At 45.9% G+C, this 26,460-nt stretch overlaps 2 protein-coding genes across 2 annotated transcripts in view; both read left to right on the top strand.

Annotated features, from left to right (window-relative positions):
• The window catches only part of LOC309669168 (myosin-IIIa-like), a gene marked incomplete at both ends in the record, with an annotated part of 63,342 nt that extends 54,551 nt beyond the window's left edge, over positions 1-8,791 (top strand). Inside the window, 4 exons of the mRNA XM_082479771.1 lie at positions 2,448-2,557; positions 4,932-4,972; positions 6,726-6,866; positions 8,677-8,791. Of these exons, the coding sequence (XP_082335897.1) occupies positions 2,448-2,557; positions 4,932-4,972; positions 6,726-6,866; positions 8,677-8,791 (407 nt within the window). The remainder of the gene's footprint in view (positions 1-2,447; positions 2,558-4,931; positions 4,973-6,725; positions 6,867-8,676) is intronic.
• A 3,054-nt stretch (positions 8,792-11,845) lies between these two features.
• Positions 11,846-26,460, top strand: part of GAD2 (glutamate decarboxylase 2) — a gene marked incomplete at its 3' end in the record, with an annotated part of 41,077 nt that continues 26,462 nt past the window's right edge. Inside the window, exons 1-7 of the mRNA XM_082479011.1 lie at positions 11,846-11,970; positions 12,239-12,298; positions 12,447-12,596; positions 13,742-13,975; positions 18,961-19,051; positions 19,867-19,979; positions 23,929-24,044. Coding sequence (XP_082335137.1) covers positions 11,895-11,970; positions 12,239-12,298; positions 12,447-12,596; positions 13,742-13,975; positions 18,961-19,051; positions 19,867-19,979; positions 23,929-24,044 — 840 coding nt within the window. The 5' untranslated portion in view covers positions 11,846-11,894. The remainder of the gene's footprint in view (positions 11,971-12,238; positions 12,299-12,446; positions 12,597-13,741; positions 13,976-18,960; positions 19,052-19,866; positions 19,980-23,928; positions 24,045-26,460) is intronic.

Here is a 26,460-nt window from a genome sequence, read left to right as displayed (position 1 = left end):
TCCCCTCGATTCTTTTGAATAACTCGTACATATGTACAATGCATGAGCTGAGATGAAAAGCTATTTTTTACTGAAGCCTTTATCATTGCCAAAATGATGGTTTTTGAATGTGAGAGGAGTCTTTGCAGAGCATATATGCGAGAAGTATACAAGTAATTTCAGTTGGAATAACTGTAATCTGGAATACGATAATGCTTTATGTGTTTGACAGTGATGAATTAAAGAACGTAACAGGATACATAGTGATGAATTCTTAGAGGACAGTAAAAACTTTTTAGGTATTATGAGAGCCTTTTCCTTGGGGTTTTCCTAAAGCCCCCAATTTGGCTTCATTTTCTTTTTCCAGATTTCCATGCAGTCATGATCTTTGACACAATTTTTGAAAAAATCCTAAAGACAAGGGTTTTGGTGTTTCTATTCAACTACACTGAATTTTAAGGCTTTTTTTTTTTTTAAGGTATTGTTTCCAGTTTAGGCTCCTGTTGTGTTTAAAAATAAAACAGGGAAGATACGCCTCTACTCTGTCACAAATGGAAACTCAGATAACTCCAGGTGGCCCATTTGAAATGCATCAGGGTAGCAACAGCCCACATAAGAGCACAGTCAGACCTGCTATACCTATTCAAATCAAAGAATGTAATTTATATTTAATACAGGTTACTGAAATGAATGTATTGCATCTGAATTTCATTGTTTAACGTGAATTATCTGTACCCTGACTTAGAAAAACACCATTGTTCTCTTAAGTGCAAAATGTTAAAAGATACTTGTTCGTTCATTACATGAGAAGCAGTCTGCATTTCAGATAAGAAACTAAAACAATAAATGTAATCACTATCCAGCAACAATTTAAATTAACATTATTCATCCTGCCTCCTCTGTATATCCATGACCTTTACAAGCCTTTATTTATCACACATAACAAAAAACTTACACAGCTAATTTTGCAGGAGTCAACACTGATGTATTACTGATCATTTCTCATTTAAAATGATTGTGCCACCTCCTTAATTAAAAAGATGTCTGATTTACATGGGAGAGTTTTTATTTTTATCATATAAAAGCGTTTCTGATGGCCATTAGAGAACAAAATACATTCTTCCTTCTAAGACTCAATCACATGTAGTTAGTACACTGGGGTTATGGAGTTGAAGTCACTTCATGTGAAAGAGGATTAGATCAGCAGAACACACTTCAGTAATTTTCATTGGGAGCTAGATCCTCATTCCACCCTCACACTATATGCATTTATGAGTAAGGACGTGCTTTTTCTCATGGACTGTCCTCTGAATACTTCTGCGATGGGACAAGGACAATCTAAAACCTCACTAGATGATGCAATGTACCTGGACAGAAGGTTCACCGTGCCTAGACCTTGTGCTGTGACTCCATTCACCACCCTGTATGTAGCCCTATGTCTCTATCGTAGGTGTTCTGCTGCCCTGCAACCCCCGCCTCCTTCATCATGAAGGAATTGCCGTACCCCCCTATTAACGTCCTATAGCTGAAGCTGAATGTAAGGTGATCATGCTCATGACACTGTACGTTTGTGGCTCCTCAGCCCCCCCGAGTCAGTTCTGTAGTCTCAGAACCTATAAGCCTATGAACCCTCAGCAGCCCTGTATCTTAGACTAGCAGAACTGCATATAGCTATTTAACAAGCAGATATCCAAGACACTTCTCTAGTTCCTCATGTGCCAACCAATGTAACCCACAAGTCAGTGTCTGAGTTTGGAGACTGCCAGAGGACAACAGTTCCATTTTGTGTTAAAATCCTGATTTTGTTTCCATTAGAATGGAAGCATTTTTTGCAGGTTTGCAGAAAGTTTTGGAGAAATAGAGACCAGAAGATGAGTAGACTAAACTAGATTACACTGGATGCAATGAACATGGTCACGCTGTGTTGCACAGTGGTACGTGTTTTGGCTTGAAATGAACAGCCTCAGCAGGACGCCTTGGGGGAAATCTACACTGTGATAATGTAGAGGATCAACCTCTGAATCAGAGGTCTAACGCCAGTTCCCTCATTCGGCACCTTAATGATTGACTTGAGTCTGAAAAAATATCATCCCTACCACCCAGGTCCCTGTTACAAGATGGTAGCCTTCCAGTAGCCATTACCCTTCAGAGTCCTTTTCTGAATGTGGAGCATCAGCCCTTTTCAGAATGAGAAGCCTGTGCCAGGCGGGCTGCTGGGCTGCTCTAGCCTGACGTTCGTTACGTGGCATCTGTCCATGTGGTAGTCAGGACTCAAACATTCCCCCTTTCCCATTCCCCTTTCCAGTCTGGTCATGGAAATGCCCCAAACAGTTGCTTTCTTGAGCTACTGCAAGCAGTAGAAGTGGCTATGTGGATTTTTTTTTCCTTTGGTGAAATTCTCTCCTGTTTTTGTAAAAGCCTCCCATTCTGTGAAGAAATAAGCATTGTTATCTTCTGCTTTTTTACAGTTGCGGCCAAAGTAGAAGACTCTCGCCCAATGCAGAGACCCCCAAGGAGGCCACGGAAGCCTAAGACATTAAATAATCCAGAAGACTCCACTTACTACACTCTGATACATGTGAGTTTAGCAAGTTTTTGTGGGCTAAGACTGTCACATAATTCCCACCTAAACTCTCTTTCTAATTGCCCGATTACCTGTATTCCTTTCTAATACAACATAAAAGCTGTGTCCTGCTGAAGGGAGGCAGGCCACAATTTTCACAGTTCAAACTAGATTTGAAATTATTAAGGTTCAGAGTTGAGGCAATTTGTAGTTTTGTACCTAAACATACATACATTCAATATACGCATAAGCAGCATTTCCACTTTCAATACCCAAATTAAGTGTCCGGTCTCCATAGTTTCTTTGTAAGTCATGGGAGAGAAACAGGTTCATTCAGAGAGCTATTTTGAGTGTCTAAATTAGTGCTTGATCTTGCAGAGAGAGCAAATATTAAAATAGGCTGTATTAGTATGCACACTGTAACTTCCTTTACAAATGTGTCAGATTGTGATTATGAAGGAATTGGCAAATACCAACAGCTCAGGAGACTAATGGATTTGAGCGTCTCTATATATAGCCTTCGGTCCAAGTTCAGATACCCAGGGCTGCTTTCCACTCTTGACTTCAGTGCCCTTAAATATAGAAAAAAAGGCAAGAAAGCAAGGAGAAGGAGAGAAAATGTAAAAGCAGCTCAAAAAGCAGTTCCAACAAAAAAGCAATTAAACTCATTTGCTCGAGGTGCCTGTATCTTAGTGACCTATTTTAACAGCCGGTGAGAGCCCAGCTAATAAACTAACCGTAGCAATTGCTTCTCCTTTCAACAGAAGGTGTCACCAGGGCCTTTAGGGAGAGTTGTGTCTGGCATACCAAAAAAGACACAGCTATGCTTTATTATGGGGGCTTTGAAATAACACAGCTTTTGAAACAGTGGTATTCTGAAAAGAAATTATATTCTTAAAAATAAATTGGCATGTAAGAATAAGATTTATTTTGTGAAAGCAAGATTGGTGAGATGAAGGACTGAAATGAAAAGCATGACACTGAATTCTGTATTAGGAAATATTAGGTGAAGTGTAATTCTGAAGGAAATGCAGATTTTGAAAGCCGAGCCTATACAGTCAGGAACCGAGTATTTTGTGAAAGCTAATTTGTTACATGGCCAGCTCCATATGGGAAAACAGCCATCACATCAGTGCGAACAAAAACTGCAGTAAGGCCGGGGAATTTTTAAACGGTTTTTCAAGTTGTTAATCAATATTACCTTCAATTAGTTGTATTTTTTCAAGAAACCATGAAAAAGAGAAAGAGAAGCCTGCTTTCCTAATGCTGGTAAGGGAAAGGTTCGGTATAAATATCTATACACTGACTCTTAGAAAGGAGACCTACTAGTTCTCAAAGTCTTAGACCTTGGGCAAGTCATTGAGCTCTAACTTGAGGGTAGTCAGCTTTTCCAGCTATCGTGAATTTTCTGCTTTATTAAAAATCTCTGTGACCTGCAGGTATTCACAGCTGATTATCAAGCCCAGATCACCTGAAAGTGATGGCACACAATATGAGTGCATTTTTTGAAAAATTTCCTGTCTTCTGCAAAACCAGATATTTCTCTCACGATATATTACAGATATTAATTAGACACCTGCCCTTCTCCCCCATCTCCTTGCATATCAAATGAGATAAAATGGTGCACAGATATAAACGAAGTCTCACAGTAGCCCATTGTTCATTCAAGACACTAAATGTTTCTTTGGGGGGTTATTTCTTTAGACCAGCCTAGCGTTTTAAATTATATGTCTTGTATGTTTACCCGCATAAGAAGTGTCTGTCCATCAGGATTTCTGGTTCTCAGTGACTTTGCAGTGGTACAATTCACTAATTTTATTAAGTTTTCACTCATTTGCAAGAAACACAACTAAGACCAAAATTGGGACCATCTGCACATAAAAGTGTGATGTTTTAGATGCTGCACCATAGCATTGTTTTGGCTGTAGGGACAGAAATCTATTAGAGGTAAGAAATTACTCTCATTCCCTATAAATCTCTCTCCTCTGCATTTCTGGATGTTTTGTATCCTAAAGGTGCTTTTGCCACCTAGTATACTGCTTTTTAAATGTCCATTTGTAAATTTGCCTCAGTGAGACAGTGTTGTCAACTTCATTAAAACAACTATAGATATTTTAAAGTTTTAGATCTCCTTTTGTGTTCTGATGGTGATGACTTCAACTTTTTTTCACAGTATGGCAACTGAAATTTGGGAGTACCAATGCTAATCCCATTCTCAGTCTCAAAGATTCTGAAAAGAGATTTTTCTGGGGCACTTGCTCAGAAACTAGATTCTCTATATTTTCTTTTAACGAAAAATGTACAGCACTTTACTACCTAACATATCGATGAATTGTATCTTTGCATAAGCTTTCCTTTTAGTATTTTTAATTACTTTGTATTTTCTTAGAAATCAATACAAGACGAAAAACGGAAACCAAGAAAAGAAAGGTAATTTTTTTTATTATCTCACTATTGTCATTTTAGTACTCTAGAAATAGTTCTTAGCTGTACTTCAACCAGGAGAATAAAGCATTAAAAAAGCATAATAATTTGGTGATTCACAGGAAGGGCATCATATACAAAGTTAAAATATGCCATTTTCAGTGACAAAAATCCATTATAGAACTCAGCAATTCAGTTTAGTACAGTGTGGCCCTTTACCATGGCAACACAAGCACAATAATAAGTTAAGATAAGGTCCACATCAAAGATAGTTCTGACACAGAAAATAATTGAAGGTGCTTAAAATTCCAGTCAAAGCAGATGAGCAAACAGTTCTTTTTGTTAGCAAAAATACAAAGACTGCTAAAATTCTCTCCTAAAAAATATATGAGTGTTTGGAAATAGATCATAAAAAATTAAAACAATTATTATTAATAACAGGTGAAGAAGAGTAGCCATTGAAATTTCAACCAGAAGTCTTTTCCTCACAATGTAACTAACCTATTTTGATGGATCTTTGCAGAAAGGAAGCAATAGGTATATTCTGCCCTTCTGTATCTTAGATCCTTACACGTGCTGTAGACCCGGTTCACAGTTCCTGACATACATCATAGCTTTATTTTATTTATGGTTCTATACTTAAGCTATTTTGCGGCTCCCCAGTGACATTGCTGTGGTCCTCTCGCATGCATGCTATGGTAGCCTGGTCATAGATGCAAGGTGAATGGGCTCTTAGCCCTATCCTCGGCTGAGGTTGCAGAATGCATCTAATGTATGTATCTAAAATAGGTATCTTAAAGGAAATTACATGACATTATATGCACATAATATGTGCTCACAGCATCTAGCTTCATTCAACCACAGTTTAAATTGCACTTGATTATGCTACTGCTTAAAGGATTCGCTTTATGTCCATGTCCCCCATGTTTGGTCTGTTACAGCTCTTCTTCTGATGTTTTGATCCTGAAAAAAAAATTCACACCTATTGTTGTCTCCTATTTAGCCAAAAGAAAAAAAAAATATATCAAAATCCAAATCTAGTGTTTTCTCACATTTGGCCTCAGTTAAGTTTCACTCATCTTTAATCTAGTTAACCAGTTCTATGACTGCATCTTTCTTTCATGTGCTGACTCGGTATTAGTAGAACATAGCAACTGAAATCAATGAGTTATTCCTGGTTTCTACCAATGTGAGAATTGAATTCTGAACTTCTTTTTCCAGGTTGATTTTAGGATATTATTTTTCCCCCAGCCATTCTAAACTGGATGTTGGGATTTTTTTTTTTTTCTGTACATATGATACCCTGGATAGCATTCATCTAACAACATAACAGACATCTGCATTACTGGCACCAATATCTGAAGCAGTTGGTTTAGACTTTCTTCTTGTACTCAGAGAAAAAAAAGTATTAATCTTTAGGAAAATGATTCCTCGCTTCCTCAAGGAGATATCTAAAATAGGTCAGATGAATTATACCATAAAAATGCTTCTCTGTTGAGTATAATTGCGAACCCAAACAATTTCAGTCATATATGTCTGCTTTATGGACATCTAAAAGTATTTAGCATTTCAAAAGTCTCAATATCTGCATCGTACAGCAGTCACATTTCAGAGACTGATTTCTTGTGCTTATATATATTTTTCCTTAGATGGTCAACACATAAACACAACTAATAATATTTGGTTGCCTTTTTTGAATGTTGGATATAATATTGAAAAGTGAAACTGTTAACTTATTAACTTACTTATTTGTCAACAGTCTGAGCAAAGTGCTAGATTTAGATATCTACTACCACGAAATTTCATCTACTGATTCCACCTCAAAGGACAGCAGTTCTACCACAAGAAAGAAGAGACATCCAGCTGAGCGCAGGACTTCAATTTTAAGAGCAACTGAGCGGTAATTCATACAAAATAACAATAGGAAAAAATAAATGTTGTATATCCTTGTTGAGATATTCAAAAGATTCATAAAAATAAATATACACTTTCAAATTGGACATAAATCTGTTTTTTTTTATTCATGGATTCTTGCCAAATTAGCTTGTATAGCTGAAAACTTCCCATCTTTATGCAGCATGGCCAAATGCTAGTATGATTGGCGTTCAGCCTACCTGCTAGTTTTTGGCTTCCCAAGTGCCAGATGAGACGGACAGACATCCTGCTGTAAATCTCCAATCAAAAATCAAATTAAACAAAACAGAACATAAAAATGGTATTTGTGATGGGCTAGGTTTTACATAGGGTGGATGTGTGCCGAACTTTCTGCCTGCTTTCTGCAGATAAGACACCAGCTTGACTGCCTCCTTTTCCAGCTGTCCTGTGGCAGCACAAGTGTTTATAGCCTGTGGTGGACCTCACCGAGGTGGGCCGCCAGGAGAAAAACCCTAAAGGGAGGGTTTGCTCGACCTCCTCTCTCCCCACGTAGACTTCATAGAGGGTGACCTCTGCTGGGCTAAGGAAATTCATATTCTCACTCTTGCCAATGCACCTTGCACACTCCGCATGTGCAAACACATATTTATATATCTTTATATATTTGTACCTTCCTGTGTCTTCATATATGTAAGAAGGACTTGGAAAATATCTAGGTCAAAGGCTTAAGTCAAACACTAAGTCTGGCACAATCGCTGAATTTGAAAATATATCCATAGAAATAGAGGACATGTTTGTGCCCCTTACGTATTTTATTTTTGGCATTTTTTTAGGTAGGATCTAAATTAGTTTTAGGAAGGTGTTGTGAAGGCATGGAATTAAAAATAATAATATCAGGGAATTACCCTATAGTTTCCATCCCTTGGAAAATGTTGCATTTCTAGGGTGGTTAATTACACCAAATCTAAGGTCTGATTGAGATGAATGAGTTTTGCCACTGAGCTTACTAAAAGGAATTTCTTACCTTTTACTGTGTGCTGTTCTGATTGCATCCTAATTAGCCATAGTGAAAAAAACCTGTGTAACTTTTCACTGTTACCTCTGAGGGCAGATGAATGCAATTAATAAACATTTCTGCACTTCAGTATCTCTCAAATGGGGTCACCGGGATCTAAAGACTATACAGTCATTTCAGTCTACAGAAGCGAAGCACTGAGTATTTTTTATTTGGCAGTTTACTGGTGTAGGACCAGTGATGGGCTATGCCTTTAGTGTAGAACACTACAGATTTTTGTAATTATTTCAGAGTAATATACTTTTTAAATAACTGAGTTTTATTTTTAATCTTGCCCCGTGGTAACACCTGGTGCCAGGTCACCATTCCAGCCTCTCGGAGGTGGCTTCCAGAATGCATTTTACCATCTGAAAAAAAGATAATGAAAAGAGATGGACACTTACAGTGAGCTCCACAGGCAGGTTAAAAACAGAGCAAACAAATTTACGCCAACTGAAAATCTGGTTCAGTAACCATCAGGTAAACACTGCTGCAAAGCCTCCCCATGTTCTCAACGTTTTTATGTCCTTTTATTATGTCCCCTTCCTAAAAGAACACGTTGTTCTTCTGTGTTCATCTGCTTTTAGTGTATAATGTGTTTGTTCCAAGGTGCCTGCTTTATGTAGCACAGGAAGAGGCCTAGCAAAGTCAGGTGATTTTTTTTCTTACTCCTTTTATTTCCCCCTCCCTCCGAGGGTGGAGGTTGAGCAGTCGATTAGGAGTGTTTGCCAAGGTAAATGTTTTGACTTTAATTTCTAAAACACTTCTGCTTAATCCCTAGGTCGAGGGTTGCAGAAAGCCCCCTGGAAGAGAGTAAAACCGAAGATAATCCCTATGACTACAGACGACTGCTGCGGAAGACCTCACAGCGCCGGCGCCTTATCCAGCAGTTCTAGCTGCTGCTGCTGCTGTTCCTGCTGCCATTTGGCTTTTATTAGCATAATCTTTTTTATCATTTTATACCATGTGCTTCCTTTTTTTTTTTTTGTTTAATCTCCAATGTTTCAAGTTTACAACGTGTGTGTTCATGTGAATATGAATTACTGTGGTTTACAGCCCAACACCGTTGCAAAGGGACACTGTCAGTCACATATCACATACTCAAAAAAAATAATATAAAAATCAGCTTTCTTTCGGATACCACTGCTACATCTTAAAATTATTAGACATTAAGCAGCTTAAATCTAGTTTACTTTCCTCAATGCCTACTTTTCTTTTTTGCATTTCATCAGTCTCATCCAATTAAAATAGATCATTTAGTTTATACTTCCCTAGTTAAGCTTTCAAATTCCCATATGCACCTTCAGAAAACCTTAGTTATTGTTTCTAATAAAGTGTTTTACAGGAAAAAAAAATTACAAGAACACCATAGGGGAATTTCTGATCATTTTAGGTTTACAATGCCTAAATTTTGGGATGAACTGTCGGTGGCAAATGTCCCTCTAATGAAAACAAACATAAATGATTAGCATACTATGGCAGTTTATTTCATTATTGACTTTACTGTAAAGCTAGTAGCCAGCTTTAAAGGTCAATATTGTGTGTATAGTCTTTATGTTGGAGATGTCCATTTATGGGAAGTATATCCAGCCCTCTCCTCTGCTTTGTGACTAAGTGCTGAACTTTTAAATCGTGTTTGCTTTGTTCTCCTTTGCATTGGATTTTTAGTAATCTTAATCTCTGGGGTGCCAAGAAAGGAATAGAAATATGCTCTCTGGTTGATTGCTGCCTAAATGCAATGATCATTCTTAATCAGGTCCACTAGAAATTAAGTGGAAATAAAAGCAATAGCCACCACATTCAAATCCCCCCCCCCTCCCGATTCCTTATTCAAAAGACCTTATTTCACAGAAACCACACAGATAATTGCTGTGCTTCCTTTCAGGATCCATAATTGCATGTTCCCAGCTGCAAAGCAAGAGAAGGCAAATTTTGAGATGCCAGTATAAAGGCCTGATCCTGCTCCCTTGCTTAGATCTCCTAAATACTATGATTGGCAGCAGCCACAGGGGTTGGGTTTTTGTCTGTTCCCCCACACACTTGGCCCTTTCCCCAGAGACAGGTAACCATTGCTTCCTATCTTTGAGTAGTTATAAGGCTGTGCACTGAACTAAAACATGCTGCAATGCAAGATTTGCGGTACATTGTTTAAATTTTGAAATGTTTTAAAGTTGCTTTCTCATGTATTATTAAAATGGTAAAGTAAATAAAAATGCACAAGGCAGTGATACAGTTGGCCATGTCTGAATTACACCCAGAACGGATGCAACGCTGTGGACTGGGGCACGAGCAAGCCAGGCGGGGAAGAGCTCCCAGCAGCCTCTCACCGTGGAAAGCCTGAGTTACTGTCTACATCTCCTTAAAGCCGATGTGGTCTGGAAACTGGAAGGGACCTGTAATTTCAGAGATGCCTGAGCTGGTTTTCTTTTACTTTCCCACCGGGACAGCGTTGAAAAACATCAAGACGTTGCGCTGAGATTTCAGGGAGGGACAGTCCTAGTCACCCCAGTCCTAGTAACCATGTGGGTGCATGCAGAAACTGGGGGAGAGATGGTCTCAGCCGCACACGGCCTCGGAGCTCCCAGGGCCTGGCTGCGAGGGGCAGTGGGGGACCTGGGGGACCAGTGCTCTCGGCAGGGCCGAATCCTGGCTTGGCACAGTCTCACCTGCCTCCTTTCTAGGGTTAGGGCTTGAAATCCCTCCTGTGCTGAAGGAGGGGCAGCCACGGCAAAGAAGGGCTCCGTGCTCCTGCGGCGAACCGGCCGGGTGGAAGGGGGAGGTTTGGTTGTCTTCAGAAACGACGTCGGGGAGGGACAGGGAACAGTCGTTTTCCTTCCCTTCCAGCCTCGCCTCCGAGACCTGCTGCCTCCCGCGGGACTGGAGCGGGGAGGACGGATCCACCGGGCTCCCCATCCCCCGGGGGGTTGCGGGGAGACCCCGGCAGCGGCCCGGGGATGCCGGGAGAGACGCCGGGGCTTGCAGGCGCAGCAGCCCGGGGCCGCCCCCAGCCAGCCGCGCCGTCGCGCAGGGCTCCTCCCGCCACCTCCCCGGGGGCGCAGCCGGGACCCCGCTTCCCAGCCTGGCAGCGGGAGGGGGGAGCGGGAGCACCCCTCAGCCCCACACCACCCCCTCCACCGGCTGGCCCGGCCCGACGGGGCCCCCGCCGGTCGCTGCGGGCAGGACCGGGCCGGGCCTGGCCGGGGGGGCGGCGGGGGCTCGGGAGGGCTGTCTCTTCCCCGCCCCGGGACTCCCCCGCTGCTCGCCGCCTGCGGCAGGGGCTGTCCCGGCCTCGGCGCCGCCGCCCGGGAGTCCCCAGCTCGCAGCAGCGGGGGTGCCCCGGTGCAGGGGGTGGGGGTGTGTGTGGGGGAATTTCTCTACGCTTTGCAGCTTGCAGAATTGGGGACGCTTCCCAGTAGCCCCGAGGATCTGCGTCCTAGTCATCCCCCCCACCCTCCCCTCGGGGCACAGGGCTGGACCGCCGCGTCCGCCCACACCACGGCCCGGAGAACCACCCTCCCCTCCGCTCAGCGCTCGGCCGCACCGGGGGGGAGGGGGTCGCACCCCCGCTCCCGCCCCGCCGGGGGCTGGTGGCGGCACAAAGCACCTCTCTCGCCTTCATCCCACTCGGCGGCTGCCCCCAGCGCCCTCCACCCCTTCCCGCCCCTTCGGTGCAGGGTGCCGGGGACCTTTCACGGCAACCGCCGCTGACCGCCTCGGCGGGGGCACCTCCCCCGGCCCCCGCGGCGCCGCCCGCCCCGTCCCAGGCAGAGGGCAGCGGCGGGGAGGGAGCGCGGCAGCTCGGCGGAGCGCGCCCCGGGGGCGCCCACGGGAGACGCTCCCACCCACGCGTGCCCGGGGCGCCCCCGCCCCTTCGCCTGCCGCCGCCTGGCGCAGACGCGCGCACTTACACACCCGCACACTCACACTCACGCACACTCGCTCAGGCCGCCTGGGCTGCAGCTCGCCGCTCTTCGCCCGCCCCGCCGGTTCGCCTCCGCCATGGCAAGCCCCGGCTCCGGCTTCTGGTCCTTCGGGGCCGAGGAGGGCTCCGCGGCCGCCGAGAGCCCCGGCACAGGTAGGGGGGCGCCGAGCAGCCGGGCGGGACCGGCCCGACGGAGCCGCGGAGCCGCCGCGGCAGCGCTGCCCGGTCGCCGGAGCCCCCTTTGTGGCAGCTCGACCGGAGCTGCGGGGGGCGGCGGGGACCGACGGCGGCTGTAGCCCGGCGCGGCGCGGCTGGGCTGGGCTGGGCAGGGGGTTCCTGGGGAGCACTGCCGGAGTGTCGGACGAGGCGCCCCCGGCCCGCACCCGTCCCCACGGACCCTCCGCTCCATTTTCTCTTGCAGCCAGAGCCTGGTGTCAGGTTGCCCAGAAGTTCACGGGAGGGATCGGAAACAAACTCTGCGGTAAGGGCAGCCCGCGGCGGAGGCCAAGGCTGCGCGCCCGCGGAGCGCTGACGGGCGGCCGCGGGCCCTGCGCCGGGGCGGGAGGGCGGGCGGGGGGACGGGGGCTGATGCCGCGGTGCTGAGGCCGTGTGTCCGTGTCGCTGTCAAGCTCTGCTCTACGGAGATGCTGAGAAACCCGTGGAAACCGGCGCCAAAGCAGCCCCGGGGGCAGCGGAGCCGCGGCCGGCCTGTACCTGCGACAAAAAACCCTGCGGCTGCCAAAAAGCGGAGGTGAATTACGCCTTTCTGCACTCAACAGGTAACGGCGCTCCCGGGCCACGCTGCAGCTCTAAAACTCACAAAAAAAAAAAAATCCCCAAAAACCAACAGCGGTTCGGTCGGGAAATTGTCTCTGCCCGCGGTGCGCGGAGGTCGGGGGACCCGACGGTGGGCAGAGGCTCCGCGGAGCTTCCGCGCCCCCAGCCCCGACCCGTGCCGCCGCCTCCCCGGCACCCCCCGGCGCGGGGCATTTCTCAGACCCGCCAAAAAAAAAACCAAACCAACCCCAGGCGCCAAACAACAACAACAACAAAAGATCCAGGGAAAAACAACCCAGAAAACCAACCAAAAAAAAAACGAGTAAAATTGGAGCCTTCAGGTCGCTCTTTCTAAGGAGTACTGACAGCAGCGACCTTCTCGTTGAAGTCCCTGCGCTGTAATTAAGGTTTGAGGGGAGGAGGGAGAAAGAGCGCTCTTTCCACCGGTTTGTTTTAATTCGAGGTATCTTTGCACTTCATCTTTTCCGACCTCGTCAATCGCGTCTCCGCTCCTATAGAGATCCCAGCAGGAACGCCGCCGTTGGCACGCCGGACCGGGGCGAGCTCTGCCCTCCCGGCCCCGCCGTGGGAGAGCTGGTGCAGCCGCTGCTGCCTGGCTGACCCCTCCCGGGTCACCCCAAATTAGGGGGTTCCGCTACAGCTCGGCTCTGCCGGAGCCGTCGCAATTAAACAAAAGATGTCAGTCAGTGCACGCACCGAGAGACCGTGCGGCATCGCCTCGAAAAGGGCATTAAATTATCAACAAGTTCCTGGCACTGGGAGAGTCACAAGGAAGGTATTTTCTTGCAAGGCAAATGAGTTTTTAGAGCGTTTCTTGTAGCGTTTGTTTCCCAATCTTTATTTTCCCTGAGATTCGTTTTCCCCGTTTTCTTGTTTCACCGCTCTCTCTCATTGTCTTAAAAATTGGTCAGAAATATACTGTGGGCAAAATTTGCTTTTTTAGATAGAATATTAAAACCTAACTATTATCTCTCAGAACATTCCTTAAAATGCAGTCTTACCAATTTGCTTAGTAAATGAAAACAAAATCTGTTTGTATTGAACACAGTGAAAAGATTTCCTAAACATAAATGCCAGAAGCTGCGTATGCGGTCGTAAAACGAACTTTCCATTTCTCCATTCCCAGATCTTCTGCCGGCATGCAACGGAGAAATAACAACCTTGTCTTTCCTACAAGATGTTGTGGACATTTTACTTCAGTATGTGGTGAAAAGTTTTGATAGATCAACAAAAGTTATTGATTTCCATTACCCAAATGAGCTGCTCCAGGAATATAACTGGGAACTGGCAGACCAGCCACAGACCTTGGAAGAAATTTTATTGAACTGCAGAACAACTCTGAAGTATGCAATTAAAACAGGTAACAGCCGCGCTCATTTTCTACCCTATATGGTCTCATCCATTGATTAAAGGTGTCGTTCCGTTTTGTCTTGAAACGTTAAAGGTTGGAGCAGCGACTGTATTTTGTGGGTTCCTAGCAATTTCTAAGAGAGACAGAAATCGTTTTCCTCAATGATGGAATACTCCAGGCGCCCCGTCTCCGGCTGGCAGCACAGCCTCGCGCGCCCTTCCCCGTTCGAAATTGGTGTTTCTGTGTCTCGGGAGTCGCCGACTGCGGCACTGAGCAGCCTTTTCACCACCTTTCCGACTTTTCCCCCTTTCCTTTTCATCCGTTTTCCATGTGGTGGCCCAGGGGTCACCCCTTGCTCCCTGCAGACCGGGGGTGCGTCGGGCGCGGAGCCCGGAGGCACCGGGACGTCGGGAAGGGGGGTGGAGGGGGTGTCGTCCCTACAGGGGGGCAGCAGGGAGCAACCCATTTAACAACCGAAATCGCAATAAACATCCTGTAAATGGGAGCTCTGAGCGGCCATTTGCCGTGTCTCTCCCCTTCCCCGCAGGACATAGGAAAATTTGGCAGAACTGTGCAGAGGAATATTGAGGGTTGTTTGGGTTTGTTTTTTTTCCAACTTAAGGCTCAAGCAATAAAAACAAAGCCCGAATTGTTTTAATAGCCTTTTGTTGTTGTTGTTTTTCACGGAGGAGGGCAGGGATGGGTTGACTCCTGCCTGCATGGGACACCCCCACCACCCCCCCCCCCGTGGGTCGTGCCCCTGTGTGGGCTTCGTGGCGGGGCGGCAGCGCGGGGCTCGCCCGGCCGTGGGGACGCCCCCGGCTCCGCGCCCGGGGCCACCTTAAATAAACTCTGTCGGAGCGGACAAAAAAGCATAGCGGCAATTACGGCTGTGATTGAAAAATAATGTGGAGTGCGGGGAGCTCTTAGGGGGAATTTGAATTACTGAGAAATTGCTTAAAAATAAGTGCGTAGCAATTACTGGGAGAGACAAAAGGCTGATTTGTGAATAGAGGTTGAGGGGAAAACAAAAAACAGGTTTTGTCACCTTTTGGGAACAGAACAGACTGATCCAGTAAAGGTTGTGGGCGATCTGTGTAATCCTCGTTTAGAGGTGGAAGCGTCCAGCTGAATGTTTTTGATGCATGAGTCGGGTGCTGCCAAAACGGCTGTAAAATATTGGAATAAAGAGTTAGATGATGTCCACAGGAACAAAGTCGATTAGTCCAGTGATCCATGTGATGTGTCTGGGTAAGGCACAGGAAACATATTTTCACAGAATGCTGTGAAACACAGTATCTGTGAATCTGGGAAATAGAATAGGGTTTCTTAAGCGATTTTCGTTAATCTTTTATTGTCCTAGCCTGTTTCACGTAATGGACCTATTTCATTTTCTGCATCCAAAAAAGACCCTTTAAAACAATGTTACCATTTCTCTTCTTCCCCGTAAATATGCGAGGCTTTTCTTTCTTGGCATTTTTTTATTCGTTTTAATTAAATTAATGTTTTTGAGGTTCAAAGACCGGTGCTGGGGCGGGGGGGGGGCGTTGTGTGATGCGGTGGCGTGGCGGGGTTCGGCCACGGGGCATGGAGCTGCTTTGCTGGGCTGCATCCTCCCGGGGCGGCCGCCCCAGTGTGGGGGGGCTCACGAAACGCGCGGGATTTATCCCTGGAGCCCTGCGGCATGTGCTTCAGAGTAAAACGCTTGAATTACTCTGAGAGGATGGACAGTGCAGTGAGGTTTCTGGCAGTTGAGGGTCTGTCTCCCCTCCCGCTGCAGGAGCCCTTCGGACACGGCCCCTCCTGGGCTGGGGGGGCGGGGGGGAACGGACGGGGCCGCATTTGGCTGCAGGGGCCCGGGAGGCTGATTGGAAAATAAATTGTATTGCTTAGATTAGCCTCACAGCTGGATCCGTCAGTCCCAGCACTGATCCCCGATTGGGATTCGAGGAGCCGAATGGCTGATTTTTTGGCTGAGGGACGGGCGTGGGATGCTCCCGGGTGTTGCCTGCGTGCCACGGCTTGCTGGGGTACCCGGGGGAGCCACGCGTGGCTTTCTGTCCCCTGACCACCTACCGGCAGCCACCCCCAGCGAGAATTTTGTCTGAGAGAATATAAAAGGCAGCGTCTGCAAATGCAGGAAAAGATGGATGTGAAATTCAGTTCCTGTGCAGTGCTCGCTGGGGGAACAGAAACGGGAGCATTTAAAAATGGCTTGGAAACCCCAGGAAGGGTGCGAGAAGCTGATGCTGGTCCAGCCCTGCTCCCTGGCAGGCCCCGATAACGGTGGCAGGCCGTGGGGCTGCGAGCAAGGCCAAACCCAGTGCCACCAGCCATGCCTTTATCTGTGCTGTCCGGTTTTGCCCAGCACGTCTCGTCACTTCCCCATCGAGGCTGCGGATGCAGCATCTTCATGGTAGGGGATGTCCATGCCCAAAACCCAGTGCAGGCGGGAGTGTGGGAGAGGAAGGCGTGTGGGGCAAAGGCACGTCCTCAGCAGGGAAAGCCCGGCCCTGGCTGTCCCGGTGCCTCAGCCCCGGTTCTTGTCCATCATCTCCCAGTTTACTCTGGGATATGTGTAAATATGTTGTGTATTGCTGAACCAACCATTAAGCACTATTTTCTATTCTATTTTTCTATTTTCACGTCTTCCCCCCCCCTGCACCTTGTCAGGCTCTTTTCCAGTCACCTTTTTGTTCGGTGACAACCACCACAAAGGATGTGTGTTTCAGGCAGAGTGATTTCTGAGCATCTCTCGCAAACTCTTCTTACCACGCTCATCGAGCCTCTGTTTTAAGCAAAGCCACAATTTGCCGTGGCCATCTAGCCGAGGGAAGAGATTTCGCTCACGTAGGAGGGTGTCACATGGATGGAGAAGCCCTTGCAGCTGAGGTTGGGGTCAGACTGGGGCATCACGTTCTCTGCCGTGGCGCGTTAAAGCCACGCTGCAGGAGGGAAGGGCACTGAGCGGAGGGGGCCGTGTTACAGGTGTAGGCGCTGGGGACTCTGCCAGCAGCCGCCGTTGTGGCTGCAGCTCCTGCTTTTCCTGTCCTAACGTCTCTGTAGGAGCACAACGTGGCTCCCCCCACCTCGCTCCCTCCTGGGTACAGCTGCCCGACCCCTGCGTGCAGCCGGCCCCGTTCCTCCGGCGGTTCCTAAAGCAGGAGGTGTGCTGTGGGGTTTCCTTGAAGAAACAAGCAGTGACAACAGGGCTGTCGCCTGGGGCTGGGCACGGCGCTGACGGAGACCCGCCGAGACGCAGCAGCTGCAAATACGAATTCTGCTATTCCCCAGCTTTTCAGTGTGGATTTATTTCCAAAGCAGGAGTTTTTCTGGCCTCTTTGAGCCTTGCTGTGGCCCACATTCACCAAAGGCATTCAGCTCCTAATTTTCTGTTGTTTTCCAGCAGAATTTGGGAGCCTGCTTGGAGCCTGGCTGTGAGATTGAACCCGAGCTATAAATACCAAAATGTCTGTCAAAACCCCATTGTCAGGGGAGATGCAGTCCTCTGCAGGCAGAGCCCCCGGTGTGGGATCGCTGTGGCTTTGGCAGTGGTGGCAAGGGTGCGCATGTGCCCCAGGTCCACCTACCCCAGAGAGCGGACAGGGCAGGGGCCGGATCCTGTTCATCCTGCCGGGTCTCAGCAGCATCCCTCTGTGCCTGAGGGGGTTTGGCTGTGTGTCCTGGGTACCATGGACCAGGGGAGGGTGGCGGTTCCTGTCTCTGATGGGGAGGGCTCTGTGCAAAACACAGTCAGGTGGGATGGCAGCAGCATAGGGCTTGTCTCAGGTTAAGGGGGGGGGGGGGCTGGTTTTTGTGTGTGAGCACCCCCCCCCGGCCCCTTCTTCCCTGCTCTGGTCTGCCCACACCCAATTACTCTGCCTTTGTCTGCTGGAAGGTGGGGGCCGGGGAGCAATTCCCGGTGCTGTTCTGCCAGCCATGTGTCCGCGCCTGATAAGAGGCCACCGGAGACCGAAGATAAGTTTTGTCTTGGTGCTGGGTCTGCATTTCCTCAATCATCTTGCTCTATCTTTTGTTTTCCATGACAGCAGTAACAGTACGTTGTCGTCTGTGGGTCAGGACAGGTGTTTTCCAAGCAAGGGCTGCCTTCTTTTGAGTCGGACAGCATTTAAGTAATTGTGAGCCGTCCATAATTTGTACCGGTAATCATGCCGTGTAAGCGGGGCTTGCAGGGAGCAACTAAGTAAAAACGTGAGTTTAATGGTTCCTGCGTTTAGTGGCTCTAGGCACATTTTTAAGAAAAATCTCTAACAGGATTTTAGAAAAAAATCAGGAGCCAATTAGATTAACCAGGTAAACGGACTATCGGCTCATTGAGTATGTTCTTGTGCATCATTCTGCTGGGGCAGTAGTGCTGGTTTTCTTGGGGTTTGTTTAAAATCACAATTGAGAGCAGCCAGGCTGTTTGTAATTGCACTCTGACAGGGAAGAAATGACAAGGACCGCCACCTTCCCTGCCATCTTCGTACAATCATCAGCCTTTGAGTCATGTGCGAAGCAGTCGCCAAAATGTTCCATTTTCTCATTTCGCTCTGTCTGTTATAATCATCAGCCATTCATCTCTGATGTTATATGTACTGGCAATCTCTTCAGATGGTGTCTCGTGCGTGCCTTTCAAACCTAGCCAGGCAAAAACGCATCCAGTGACAACATGTGACACACTAACAGGAGCAAACGGCTATTTTTGTGAGGCAGCGTCGTGCTAATTTTCAAGGCATATTGAGAGGATAATAGGGAATGTTGGAATTCATTATTCTGCGTTCTGTGTAATTACTCTAATTTTACTGAGTTTGGAATGAGGAAGAAGAGAAATCCTGCCTTTTCCAAGAAATGAATTTATCGCTGTTTGCTTTGTTTCGTACCTTGAAAGCACTTCCTTCTCTATAGAAATCCGGAGGTAAATATACTGTTCGGCACTGAATAGTTTCATTCAGAGTCATCAGTCTTTTGATACCATTTTCCATTTTATGCAGGGCACCCTAGATATTTTAATCAGCTTTCAACTGGATTGGACATGGTTGGATTGGCAGCAGACTGGCTGACATCAGCAGCAAATACCAATATGTAAGTAGCAGATTTTTTTCCATATTAGCAAAATATTAGCTGCTGTAGCTGAATGACAGAAAGAATACTTTTATGTTAAGGTTGCTGGAAAAACAATTGTCTGCTTTTTAAATGGTTGTTATAGCTATTTACATGAAGACTTCCCACAGTGTCTTGTAGGCTGTCTTCTATAAAATGTCGTCATACTGATATGATGTCACTTTTGCTACCCCCCAAAAATATACAGAAAAAAATATTTTAGCATTTTGCATGCGTAAATATGTAAAATGAAAGGTGTGCTAAGTGAACAGTTGCATTCATGTAGAGGGGTTATGTACAATCCATACTCAGAGCAGTTAGAGGCATTGATTTCTGTAAGAAAGCGGTGCAGAATTTAAAGTGTGGGGTTTTTTTTTTTTTTTCACTTTGGGACTAGGAAGCATTTTTGTGCACTTGCTTAGCTTCATGCACTGTCTTGTCATCGTGAGTAGGACTGCTAATGTGTATGCATCTAGACATGAACACAGGTTCTGGCAAGGCAAAGCTCTGGCTCTGCCCAGCAGCTCCTGAACACAGGGCAAAGCCTTGAGCCTGGAAGAGGTGGGCAAGATTTGTTTCACTGAAACAGGTGGAAATGGAGCCTCAAGTGCTCTCAGCATTTCTCCTTCTAGACATTTGATGTCAAATCGGAAGGAAGATTATCAGAAGTATCGTAAAATAGAACTCGACCCAGTGCAAGAGAAAGTATATTGTGGCTATAACGTAATGTAATATTGGAAAAAGATGTGTTAGTGTTGCAGATGAAAGCATTAAATATGGACATTACTACATTTCAGGTTCACCTATGAAATTGCTCCAGTGTTTGTACTTTTGGAATATGTCACACTAAGGAAAATGAGAGAGATGGTTGGCTGGCCAGGGGGCTGTGGCGATGGGATATTTTCACCTGGTACATGATATTTCAAGCTTTCTTTATTTTTCAGACTATGCTATATGAAATCCCTTGTAGTTAAAGAGTAAACATAATTAAATATGCATGTTTGAGAGGACACTTGCGAATAACCACCAGTGGCCTCTTTGAGATAAAGTATTGCATGTTTATGAATTTCAGGGATGTGGTTATGAGGGTCTGTTTGAGCAAATTGCACTGCACTATGAGCAGCTGTAATGGCACATGGGAAACATAATCAGAAGACACCTTTGCCTTGCATTTTCTTTTTGTCCCCCTTTTTTATGGATTACATGAAATAGAAACACTGTTGTATGAGTAACGGAGGGAAGAAACACAACAATGCTCTCCATCACCACAGAGGAAATTGGAGCAAAGAGGGAAAGACGTAGCATCCCTTTAAGTAATTTTAGGGGAGTGGGTAAGGTCCTGCCCAGGTTATAGGATGGGGTTAGCTTTCCGTGTGTGAGCTGGCCTGCTGAGGGCAGTGGGGGTACTTGGGTGGCTGGTTAATCTGAGTCCTTAAAGGCTTAGAAACCTGGTTCCTTCAGGGCAAGCCAATAAGGCAAAAAATGAGTGTGAATAACTGTAGAGAAATCATTGACTCTGACAAACACTACATTGTTATGACTTTTTTTTTTTTTTATCATTCCACTTAGTCTTTTGATTTATACTCTTTGTCACCTCCTCTCTTACTCTGGAATTTCATTGCTAAAAAATTTGGGCTATCTATCTCACCAAATTGCAAAAAAAATTGGAAGAATTGACATTGGGTGTAGCATATTGGCTTGTCAAAAGAGACCAGACTGATAGCTGGTGGGGAAGGAGCCCTTCTGAAAAGAACGTTCATCGACCTCATGGAGAGGGAAAGAGTGTTTGGACTATCGAGCAAAGGACAGGCCTCACCGATAACAGCCTAGGATGTTTCAGCTCTCTGAAAGCACGAAGGGTAAAGTTGATGCTGTGCAGAAGATCAGGCAAGGCTCATCTTCAGCTTCTCACATCTGAATGCACGCTTGGGAAGCGGTGCAGCAGTTTTGTCCTGGGCCTTTCCACAGAGGTGCAGAAAAACATGAGAAGAATTTACATTACTTCTTGTTGAGTCCTTATTTAAAAAGCACTGAGAGCAAAAGCTCTGGCAGCTTTTACTGTAGTGCTTAGAGGTCCTGACCAAAACCGTGGCCTCCATCACATAGGGCAGGATCTAAGCATGTATCATGAGCCCAATACCTAAGCCAAAGTTTTTAGAAACTGGATAGTGGCTGGTTACTGTTCCAGCCCCTGGCCTGACTCAGTACATCTGGTCTTCAGTTCCTCATCTCGCAGGCTTGAGCCGCAATAGCCCCACCAGGCTGGTGAGGGACCTAAGCGGGGACAGAAGAGCAGTAGCAACGCTGCTCAGCCAGACCTGGTGGGCAGAGGCTGGGCAAGGGCAGCAGGCCGGGGTGAAAGGCTCCGTGCAAGCGCCAGATCTGCCCAAGTCTGGCAAACCGTGTCTGAGATAGTGTGAGCCAGGAAAGAGGCATGCCTCGGGAAGAACTGCTGTCCCTCCCAGGTCAGCGGGGCGTCCCTGCTTGCCCTGGGGGGCCGGGGTGTTGCTGGTGTGTCAGATGCTGGAGCTCACTTCATCTGGCTGAAACCTGCCTGGGGACGGGCTCTCTGGCAGACGTGTACCTGTGCTGGCCGTTTGCAGGGCTGCCCCTCATCCTCGCTTTCTCTGCAATTTCTGGTTTGTGCAAAGTGCATCTTTCTAATTCACTCACTTAAGGCAGCAATACCCAGTGTGCACGTTCTGCTTTTGTAGGCGATAATCAAAATCATTTCTATGCTGTCTTCTCCTTTCAAACCGTCACAGCTTCAGCTGAAGATTTTACTGTGCAAAGAAAATGTTCTCACGCTCTGCATTCTCTGGAATGACATCTACAGTATCAATACATGCAAAGCATAAAGGCCTGATTAGGTTCTCCAAATTCTGTAGGTGTGTTTTGTTGCCTGCAATTTACCGTGGGTGTAAACACAGCTGCAAAATTAAAGGCAGAACGAGGGCTTATTAATAAGCTTAAGGTTAAATGGCTAGGTAATAAATACTAATAGGAAAGCCTGGTACTGAAGAACTTCAACGTCTCAGTCTTGATTCTTTTGACACTGAGCCAATGATTTCAGACAAGATAGGCCAAATTGCTTCAACTTGGGACACCTTAGTTCAGTTGCCTAAATCATCAACAGCAGCCGTTACATGACATCTGCATTTTTTAGGGACAAGTATCCAAACATTTTCTCTTAATCTCTCCATTTCTTGTTTTGTCATTTGTGAAAAGATGTGTAGAAGTATGTTCATACCTCTCAAGATAGTTGAAAGGGGAAGAAAAAACACAGTCTGTACTGACCCCCATGCCAGGGATGCCATCCCTCTGTGGCATTTTCCCTTGGATCACAGGAGGGTTAGTGAGGTCAGGGAAGGCCCGGAGCAGGGGCAGCCTCACTGCAAGAGCAGAGCTGGGACACTGATTAGAAACGAACGGCACGGTCTCTATGGGCTGTGGAACAGTGTATGTTATCTCCAGTGGGATAAATACAAATCTTAGAAAAGTCAAGACGATGTTAAATTTGCCAGCACATATACCCTGCTGGTGTAACACGGTGCAATGTTGCTGCTTTCAGCAGGGCTACCTTGATGTGCTTCAAGGGTGGATTTTATCTTGTCTCACTTTGGCTGTCCAGGCATTGGATGTCTACCCTGGGTTGGTTACAGCAGCTCCCGTATATTCAAGGGAGAGGGGTGGATGCGTTTGCAGGGCAAGTCATCCCACCTACCACAAGCAGCTGCCTGAGGATAAGCTAAACCATCTTTTGGAAATGCCTGTCTTGTGCTCTTCACTCCATTTTTAGACGGATGGAAGTTGGGTTAGCTGAACTCTACCTCAGCTGCACTCTGACCTGTTCATGTAAAAGCCTAAAACCGTGATCAATATGCACCTTTGCTTTATGTAAATATATGTGCATAAACATCAATAGATAATCAGTCTGTATAGATATAGTATATACATCATAAACTGGATGGATTTTATGTATACATGTCTCTCCGTGTGTGTTTATGTGCGTATATATGTAAAAGTACTCAGACTCCGCCACAGGTTCTGCATTATATTCCCATAGTGCTCATGCAGCATTAATGTACAGCCAAACACTGTTCCACTGTAGGCACAGAGACTCAGTTTGTAAAAATCTCAAAAAGGAAAGACAAAGTGCTGGTTTTTACTTTATGCATTGATAATTGAAATATGGGAGCCGAATACTGTAGAGCTGTCATCTGATACCCATCTTGAAGTGGGTATTTTAAGTCAATGTACGCCAGGGATTTTAAGGCTAGTGTTAGGGACCTGTAACCTTTTCCCCTTGCTCCCATCAGAGGACAAACAAAAAGAAAAATATTTGTTAGAATGACCCTTTTTTCTTTCTCTTCCCTCCCCCAACTCCAGTTATCCAGAAGATAGTGTCTGTTGGGACTCACTGTGTGGGTTTCCTCAGAGCCTGGGCATGAAACACCACCCTAATTTGGGAGGGGAGAGCACAGATTAGGTTGCCCTTGCAAGCCACTTAGGAAGTTGCCTTATGGTGGCATCCGCTTGGGAGGTGGAACAGAGCAGGGGTTATGTGTTGATGGCATATGGAAAGATAAGACTGGGGACTACAGGAGAGCTGGTAACAAAAACGAGGATGAAAGGAAACCCCCAACATTTTTTGCAGCAGTACTTTTTGCATAAATTGTTATTGGGTGTAGTAGATCCTGTTATTACACAACCCGGCTGTGAGGAGCATCAGGAAGAAGATGCCATTAGGCAGAAACATTAACATTAGAGTTAGAAAAACTATAGCAAGACTTGTCGTTTGTTCTGCAATAATATTACAATGCATAGAAAAAGTAACAGTATATTACTGTGGACTCCAGGTGGTGCCATATCTAACATGTATGCTATGTTGATTGCACGTTTCAAGATGTTCCCAGAAGTTAAAGAAAAAGGCATGGCAGCTATTCCCAGACTGGTTGCCTTCACATCAGAACATGTATGTGTTTCTGTTTTTTTTCCTATATCTGTTACATCTGCTTGTATGAATTTATGATGAAGAAAATAGCTGAACGGGAGTTTGTAGCCAGATGTCTTCATTTCTGTTATTTCTTCACTGGGAATAAAAAAACGGGAAGGGGCTGGCTTTGTGGTATATAGAGGGATGAGCTGTGCAGTTATCTGTGGCTGAAACCCAGGGAGAACGGGCTCTACAAACAACTGCCATTTTTTTTCTCTCGCTTATTTGTGTTTAAATGTCAATGTGAATGGAAAGGACCACATGAAACGATGAGAGCTCATCACTGGGCTTCAGCACTTTCTGCCAGAAATGTCTTTTGTTCGGGTCACTGTGGGGCAACAGCAAATCACTTGGAGTCAAAATGTTCCTACCTGAAACCACTCCTGCTGTTATTTAATGAGAGGGTGATAACATACATGAAGACAGTGGTATGGAAATGCTTTGTGTGTACGGCAGAGCAGCTGTGGTATATGGTGAGGAACTGAGCTTTCCTGTGGGTTTTCTCTCTGTGAGCGAAAGCTTCAGCACAGCAGGGATCCTCACAGGCACCGATGGGATCTGGAGTGCAAGAGGTGAGGGGAGGTGGGCACAGGAGAAATCAGAGTGGTCTTCATGGGAGAAATGCAGAGCTTTTTGCTCTTTGGACAACTACACACAAGTCATATTTCTGTCTATATTGGGGGGATTATTTCAGCTTTATGGCCATTTAAAACGTCTTGCAGCTTATAGTGGAGAATGCGTGTGCAGGAGGAAGGGGAAGGGTTATATCCAGGAGGGGCTGCGAGCTCTCCTTGGTCTTCGGGGTCCCCTTCTAAATTTCTCTCCTGCTGTGTGGGCTCAGCCAGAAAGGACCTTTTCATGGCTGAGGCTCAGCAGGATACTGTCCATGTTAGGTAACAACATTCTCCTGGCTGCCTTTTTTGACTTATCAGAGAACGTCTTTCCATTCTGTGCGAGTGTGAAGAGCAAAGCATCCTAAAACCCAACCAGAAATGTGTGGGAGGAAATCCCTCTAAGGACGCATTTCATGGCAATAGGATGAGATGCAATACACAACTGTGGGTTCCACGTTGCAGAGTAGTTGTCCCCAAAGCAAAGAGAAGGATTTTCTACAAATGAGTAACAACTCTCCAAAGTTGGCTGTACAGCTAGAGATGCGTTATTCATATGGAAGTTACAGACCTAATAAGTCTTGCAAATAAGATTCAGCATGATTATTTAAAATAACAAATCCTATTAATCATTTGAGAATTTCATTGTATTCATAGTGATGGAATGTTGAACAACGAACCAAATTGTGCTATCAGTCTCAAAATAATGAAATGAGCTTTAATAATTGTGTTTTCATGCCAGGGAAGAAGCAGTTCCCTTAGCAAATTAAACCTTCCAAAATCAAATGCACTAGAGAATCCATAGAACAGCATCTGAAATCCGTTACATTTTAGAAGTATCTTGAAATTACAGTTTTGTCCCTTCCTCAGTTGAGTTTTAAAAGAGTATGTAATGGTACATCTTCTAGGGAAGTTAAGAAACCACTCTACGTGAAGACGGGACCCTTTAACCCTTAATTGCCCAAAGGATACGGGATCAGGGTTTAACCCTCAAAATAGCATGAGGCTGTTACAGGAATTACAGAGGCCCAGCAGTACAATCCCTTTGTAGATAGGAAATGTCATGCAGAACCCAAATAGACACTAAGATATGAGAATGTAATTTGTCTCATTTATTCCATCATGCTGATCTTCTGCTTACTTCTAGAGTCCTGAGCCTGATTCTGGTTTCTCTGCCACAGTTGGATGCTCTTGTAAGACGATGGCTGTGGAACAAGCAGACTATAAGTGGGATGCTATCATTTCCCCCTGCTCTGCGTGTGCGGCATGATAGTAAACAAAGTTTAAAGTTATTGTATATGTTTAAAAACTTGGAGATTTTTGTCTCGGAATTTTCAGTCAGAAGCAAAGATTCCAATATCAGCAGTTCTCAGACAAAAATGTCAGGATCGCAGACCAGGCTCTATTTTCATTTCTACCAGTCTGGAGCTTCCATTACTATAAATAAATGAAGTTACACCACTATTGCCGCCAGTATTACTGTAATCAGAATCTGGCCTCAGTCTGATGCCGTGACAGGTTCAGCTGCCAGTGGGGGAGAAGGGAAGGGAGAAGTAATTCATGGCTCCCAAATAATTCACTTTCTAATTTAGGAGTGCATCATGTTCCTAAATTAGGAGCCTCACTCTCTGCACAACCAGTGAAGAGAGGCACCTCTGAAGAGAAACTCAGGAGCATCCAAATTAGGAACCTAACCATTCCTTAATTTAGATGTTTCAAATCACCTTCAGGAGGGGTTCACCTACTTCTGTGCATTGACTATACAGAGAGATCAGCCTCATGAC

Source organism: Vanellus vanellus (assembly GCF_965231255.1).
Source record: "Vanellus vanellus genome assembly, chromosome: 2".
In the NCBI taxonomy this organism is placed as follows: domain Eukaryota; kingdom Metazoa; phylum Chordata; class Aves; order Charadriiformes; family Charadriidae; genus Vanellus; species Vanellus vanellus.
The sequence above is the reverse complement of the archived record's forward strand: the minus strand, read 5'-3'. Positions and strand labels throughout refer to the sequence as shown.